The sequence below is a fragment of the Cyprinodon variegatus genome, unplaced genomic scaffold (assembly GCF_000732505.1).
Source record: "Cyprinodon variegatus isolate N-32 unplaced genomic scaffold, C_variegatus-1.0 Scaffold47, whole genome shotgun sequence".
NCBI lineage: Eukaryota > Metazoa > Chordata > Actinopteri > Cyprinodontiformes > Cyprinodontidae > Cyprinodon > Cyprinodon variegatus.
The window spans coordinates 910,553-917,864 of NW_015150500.1; the positions used below are offsets into that span (position 1 = coordinate 910,553).

The following is a 7,312-nucleotide window of genomic DNA, read 5'->3' on the forward strand; positions in this document are numbered from 1 at the left end:
ATTTTCATTTAGATGACATATAGAAAAACTTTATTGTATGTCTAATCTATTGACAGAAGTTCTTTAACAGGGCTGCTCCAACACGCATTCTCACATAATTACATCAACACATTTATAACATCTCTAAAATAACAAAAAAATACAAAGATAAAGTCTACAACAAAACAGCTCAGCAAATTATTTCAAAATTCTGTAATTCATTTAGTTGCATTTAAACATACGAGTGATGTGATTTAGCTTCTTGTAAACTTTAAGTTAACCATTAAGATCAACTACTACGCATCGATTATGTGAAAAAAAGTGTATAAATAAGTTTGTTAGACTTTAGGAAGACATTTATTTATCTAAAATGTAATCAGTTAATGGAGAATAAAGATTTCACTCAATGCCTTTAGCTTTCAGCTCCTCCTTGACTCTGCTCAGGTAGGTCTCATCAGGATATCCAAAACTGTGAAAGAACAAAATTGAAATGTTTAATACATGAAACTGAATATTAAAGCAAAGTAAAAGGATCAAATCAGATACCCGTACCACTGTGGTCCTCCTGTCGTGGATGTCTTGTGATGGATGTCATTCCAGATCACTGCTTTCTCCGCCCCAGTTGTCCTAGACTCTCCAACAGTGAAAATCAGCTTCTGGTCAAAGGCTTTTTTCAGCAGTCGCAGAACTTTATTCCCCTCTTTGTTGTTTGGAAGATATGCTGTTCTAGTAGTTCCTGCAAAGTACTGTCCAGGCTTGGGATGATTTTCCTGATAGAATGGAAACAATCTGGTAACTGATAGCCATTTCCAAATATATGTCAATTTTCTAATATAGGGTATATGAGGTGGTACTTTACCGTCTGTAATCCACCAGGGATATAGTAGCTGATCTCTATGTAGCCACAGCCTGGGAATCCAGGGAGGTCTGCATGGTAATGTTTTTTCCATTTCATTGTTCCATCAGGTTGGTTTCCCTTCACCACACCAAACACATCTTTGCATATAGGACAGATTGGTCCACTGTGCTGCACTGCCCTTTGCAGACACTCTTTGCAGAATGCATGCTTACACCTCAGCTGTTCCTTATTAGTAAATTGGGATAAACATATAAGACATGGGTCTTCTTTTCTCTCCAATAAAATATTTTCAATTGATGCTTTCATAAGATACTGTTTCTTAATTTTTATAGAAGTTCTGGAGTCTGCATTCTTCTGATAATCACTATGCTTTATTGCTCCAAAATTTGAATCTGTTAATGTCATGTTTCTTATCCTGGGTGATGTAACAACTGATACAGGTTTAAGATGATCAATGGGATGGTTTATCTTCTGCATTGCATTTAGGACTGCACTGAATTCATCTTGGCCTTTCTTTGGACCACAGACAATGACTTCTTCAGAGGACATAGAAAGCAAAAGCTTATCCTTGTTTTTCTTGATGACTCTCAGTGCATCGCTCCACTGATCTGGATCTACAAACTTGAGGGGAATCATTACGCTTCCTGATTCAGCTGAGCAGCTCTGATAGAGCTCTATGAACTCACAGAGAGCCTCATTGGGTCTTCCAGCTTCAAATGTCACATGGACCTGCGCTGTGATTTTACTTTTATTGTTCCTCTCAATATTTTTAATTTCTTCTTTGTAGATGTGGCTCATGTACCAAAAGGGATCCACTGGCAGAAGACAACTTTCTTGAGCTGCACCTCCAGGCTTTATAAGGGGATTTTTTTGTTTGACAGGGAGGACCATGTCCTGAAAAGGGAAACAATAAATAATAAATCAATCTTTCAATTCTAATGAATATATTATCTGACATCAATACAACTGGGAGCTCTTACCAAGATTCATTCTTCATTGACATAAAAAAGACAATTATGTTTTTATTTTATGCTTTTGTGTTCTCAAGGGACTGACAGTGTACTGTATCATTTCCCCAAACTAATTTACTACTAATAAAAAGTATTACCTCTGCCAAGGAGGATATGTTTTAGTCAAGTTTGTGTGTTTGTTTGTTTGCCTGTGTATAGGATAACTTGGAAAGTTAGAGATTTTAATGACATTTTTACAAAAGATGCACCTCAGTGCAAGGAACAATCCATTAAATTTTAAGTGATGACCCACATCATAATCTGTATACAGGATTTTTTTTTTTTTTTAAGGATTCTCTAACGTTGTGAGATAAGGATATTTAGCAGAACAAGCAGTTCCCCACTGAACAAGAGGGTGGCAGCACTGACTATCAACAGCCTCAGTAACGTCTGAAAAAGTCCAGATGTATTTTACTGAAGACAAAAGGGAACATTGTTAGTTTGTTAGCAGTATTAAGCACAACCTGGGTGCCAAAAACGTTGAAATTCGGTCGCTGGATCTCTTATTTGTTTGACAATGTGAATCATTGTATTTTGACTGAAAATTTATGGGGGAAACACTTTTTATTTTACTGTAGATATTCACAGAATAATCAATAACCGTTTTTGCTTTATCGTATTAACAAATGTGAATTTGAAACACAACTATTCATCAATATATATTAACAAATATTTGCTTAAACATATGGCTACACAAACTGTCCATGCTGTCTTTTAACCAGACAGTAATGTAGATGTATGTTGATAGTATAAAAATAATTAATTTGAATTTTAAATAGGTTTTGCATTGTTACAGTGCAGTGAGCAAAGATGCTGTGAAATGTGACATTGTTGGATTATAATTATTAATAAGATTAAGCATATATTAAATTTTACCTCCTTGTGCCTTTTCTCATCTTGGCCCATTAATGAAGTTCTGACATTCTTCTTTCTTCAAAAAACAGAAAACAAGATAAAAAACGATTATAAATATTGAGAATTGCTCTACTCTGCTCTACTACAAGAAACTACGAGCACCTCGATTGGTTCTCCTCCATAGACGGTCCTGCATCACCAAGACTTTTCATCATCATGCTGGAATTAGGGCACATGTCAACACTGACGTCTTTAGAACTAGCCGGCCGTTCAGAATCTTCCAAAGCCCATTTGGAATTCTGTGTTGCATTTAAAGTTGAACTGAGAAAACTTTTATAAAGCTGTGGCCCACAGACAGTCATTTCCTCAGAGGACATGGTGACTAAAAGCTTGCTGTCATTGTTATTAATGACTTTCAGTGCATCACCCCACTGATCAGGATCTACAAACTTCAGAGGAATAACTGAGGAAGAGGAATCAGACAAACACTTTTGGACGAGATCTGCAAACCTGTTGAGAGCCTCACTTGGATTCCCACCTTTATGTTCAGTGTTAAATGTCACAGTGACAGTTGGCATTATGCTAACTTTAGTTTCTTTCTCTATGCGTCTGATTTCATCTTTGTAGATCTGGCTCACATACCAGTAATGAGCCACTGGGACAACACATTCCATAGATTTCTTTCTATAATCTCGACGAGTATTTCCTCCTAGAGTAACTGGATCCATCTGTTCTTCCACCTGCATATTCACCTTAATAAAAAAGTAGAGGTTGAATAGAATATATATTTTCCTTCAAATCTATTGCATTTAGTTTAGAGTACATACCCTTGTCTGCTGTGGCACCAAAGGTTTGGAGCTTGTTAAAGCAGCTGGAGGAGCAGCATTTGCTGAAGCACCATCTGCAGTTTGTGCATCCATCTTCGGTGCTCCAAGACTGACTGAAACAATGGTGACTTCTGTCCCATCTTTCATTAATGTTTCACCCTGTAGTTTCTGAAGCTCAATTGAGGCTAGAAAATTTGAAAGACAAAATTAATTGATGTTTCAAAATCTGAAAANTGTAATATTAAGTGGAAACGCTTCACTTTTGGAGTAATTGATTTTGTAGCCAGAGACTGCACTGTATGCACCATTATTCTGAAGGAGTCTTGGCTGCATCCAGCAATACCAGACAATGCTATTAGCCTGGAAGGGCTAATACTATACAACGCAAATACAAACAAAGAGCTCTGCATCAATGGAAACTCCTCTGAGATGTTTCCCAGGCAATCTTCAGCATCTAACAAGGGAAGCACAGCCCCGCAGGGGAAAATGAGGAGAACACTCTAGATGCTTCCCTGCCAAATGCTGAAACATCCCCAGCCGGCTCCTCCCGCTTCCACACCTCCTCCAGCATCGTCTGTCGCTGCTAAACCTGCCGATGGCACCACTGCTGCTTCAACCACGTCAGCTTCTTCAACCCAGGGAGTTACCACCCTCACAGCATTGTCATCATCGTCCTCTTCCTCCCCTGAGCCAGGAGAAGCGAGTGCTTCAGGAGCGTGAGGCAGTAGTAGCAGCTCAACAACAACTGATGGGGTGAAGCCCAGGCAAAAGGCCCCTAATGCCCCAGCATCAGATCCACTTCCACCAGGGTAAAAATCCAATTTGGATACTAGAGCCTATCCAGATCCGTCTGACATCACTGCTGCCAATGCAAAAATGATTAATGCACATTCCATAACTAGATATAGTGATTTAATATCATAATGTTTTTTTTGTATCACTGCTGCTTACCTTATCAAGGCTGCACTTTTAAAAATGAAATTGTCTAGAGAGCTGTCCTAAACAACATTTTTTTTGTTTACACTTGTGTATACAAAATGACAAAATAAATCTGTCTAAGTCTAAATCTCCCTTAAAGTATTTTAAATCATAAACATATATACCATAACCAGAGAACAAATGTGTGGCTTTTGCACATGAAAACAAGGTCAGGTCTGAGATAATATATATCGCTGTACTGCTATTTTCAACTCACAGCTAAAGTAAGAGATAAAATTACACAGAATCATCGCCTTGCATATCATGGCTGTTGGTCTTCTATTTTTCTACTTTACATCTCAGTCAATTAGTTGTTTTCCACTGAGAAATATAATTTCCCCCAAATAAAGTGATCTACTTGGTGATGTTGGACTATTATTATTTTGAACAGAAAGGACGTTACTACCCTAAATAGACTAATCAGAGTATCTCTAAGCAGAGTAGAATCAGTAAAAGTTATAACATAATTTCACTGTATTAACTAAGAAACTATGGTAACTTATCAATACATAGATTGACTGACTTATGCGTAAAACATCTTGTGGTTTATAATTTTTGCTTCTGTAACTATTTCTTCATTATTTTCTTATTTAACAAATATTTTAATTCAATCTTCAAACCTGTTTTCAAGTAGTCAACCTTTGCAGGGACTGCAAAAGGGAAGTATCTTCAATGGATAAATGTATCCCACTTATCAGATGAGATTAAAGTAATTTTCTTATCTAATGTAATAAATAAATAATAAAAAAATGTCACATCGAATCTCCTTAAATGACATTTGATCAGTTTATTGTAAATTACACCCACGGTTTATAGAGTATATGTAAAGAAAAGTTAATCAAGGAAAAAACTCAGCAAATTCTTTCAAATTTCTGTAATTCATTTAGTTGCATTAAAGAAGATAAGATATGTATTTCAGCTTCCAGGGAACTTCAAACTAATCATTAAGATCTACTACAAAGGTTTTTCTTTTATGAGAACAAAGTTCATTTTTGGTGGGATTTTGTGAAGATATTCATAAATTTAAGATTTATTCACTTAATATAGAATAAAGATTTCACTCAATGCCTTTAGCTTTCAGCTCCTCTTTCACTCTGCTCAGGTAGGTCTCATCAGGATATCCATAACTGTGAAAACATAAAAAGTAAATGGATTAATGCGTGAAACTGAACACTCGGCCACAGGGATACACTGAGATCAAACCAGATAACCATACCGCTCTGGTCCTCCAAACATTGATGTCTTGTGATGGATGTCATTCCAGGTCACTGCGTTCTCCATCCCAGTTGTCCTAGAAGCTCCAATGGTGAAAATCAGCTTCTGGTCAAAGGCTTTTTTCAACAGGCGCAGAACTTCATTCCCCTCTATGTTATCTGGAAGGTATGCAGTTCTAGTGGTTCCCCAATATCGTTCTCCAGGGTTGGGGTGATTGTCCTACAAAGCAGAATGGAAAAAAACTGCTAACTTGCAGGCAGGTTACAAATGGGTAAAAAATTGCATTTTTTTGTGTTAATGTATTGAAACATGAACGACATTTACCTTTTGTTTTCCATCTGGGATACTGTAGGTAATCTCTATGTGGCCACAGCCTGGGAATCCAGGGAGGTCTATATATTTATGTTTTATGCATCTCATTGTTCCATCAGGTTGGTTTCCCTTCATTATGCCAAACACATCTTTGCATATAGGACAGATTGGTCCACTGTGCTTCTTTGCACTTTGCAGGCACTCTTGACAGAATTCATGCTTACACTTCAGCCGTTGCTTATTAGTAAATCCAGACATACATATCGGGCATTGGTCATCTTTGTTGTCATCGGTTGCGCCCCCTGTAGCCGATTCTTTGCTGTTCTGTGTTGAATGACCATTCATTCCAGCTCTGCTGGAAGCCTCTTCAGAACCACTGAGCCCAGTGGCACCATAAGGTGGAGGCTGGTTCATGGGTGACATCATAATCTTCTGGTACAGACGCAGCAGAGCTCTGACAGCATGGCTCTCCATGGCTGGGTTTCCTCCACGTGTCTTGTAGGATGCTTTGACATTAACTTTGCCCTCACTGATGGTGGATACTTTAAAGTCCACATTGAACTTAGCTTTGATTTTTGCAAGTTCTTTAGCATAGGAAGAGATCAAGCGTTTCCATGAGTTCTCAGCTATGGTTAGTCCTGTATCGGTCAGATGATCTTTGATTGTCATTTTGATTTTCAGGCAGAGCTCTTCATTGAAGTTTTGAGATCTAGCTGACCTAGATGGCTCTTCAACAGAGTTGAAATTCTCTGTTGCATTTAAAGTTGAACTAAGAACATTTTGACAATCCTGTGGCCCACAGACGGTCATTTCCTCAGAGGACATGGTGACTAAAAGCTTGTTGTTATTGTTATTAATGACTTTCAGTGCATCACCCCACCGATCAGGATCTACAAACTTCAGAGGAGTAACTGAGGAAGAGGAATCAGACAAACAATTTTGGACGAGATCTGCAAACCTGTTGAGAGCCTCACTTGGATTCCCACCTTCATGTTCTGTGTTAAATGTCACAGTGACAGTTGGCATCATGCTAACTTTTGTTTCTTTTACTATGCGTCTGATTTCATCTTTGTAAATCTGGCTCACATACCAGTAATGAGCCACTGGGACAACACATTCCTCAGATTTCATTCTATGGTCTCTAGGAGCATTTCCTCCCACTTCCATCTGTTCTTCTGTCTGCATCTCCACCTAAATAAAAAGTATAGCAGGTTGAATAGAATATATATTTTCCTGCAAATATATTGCATTTAGTGTAGAGTACATACCACTGTCTG

At 37.9% G+C, this 7,312-nt stretch overlaps 1 protein-coding gene across 1 annotated transcript in view; it reads right to left on the minus strand.

The window, feature by feature from the left end:
* Window positions 1-5,298: 5,298 nt before the first annotated feature.
* LOC107082085 overlaps window positions 5,299-7,312 on the minus strand; it is a 3,857-nt gene continuing 1,843 nt past the window's right edge. Inside the window, exons 3-5 of the mRNA XM_015370548.1 lie at window positions 6,048-7,226; window positions 5,725-5,942; window positions 5,299-5,635 (exon numbers count right to left, since the gene is read on the minus strand). Of these exons, the coding sequence (XP_015226034.1) occupies window positions 5,566-5,635; window positions 5,725-5,942; window positions 6,048-7,226 (1,467 nt within the window). The 3' untranslated portion in view covers window positions 5,299-5,565. The remainder of the gene's footprint in view (window positions 5,636-5,724; window positions 5,943-6,047; window positions 7,227-7,312) is intronic.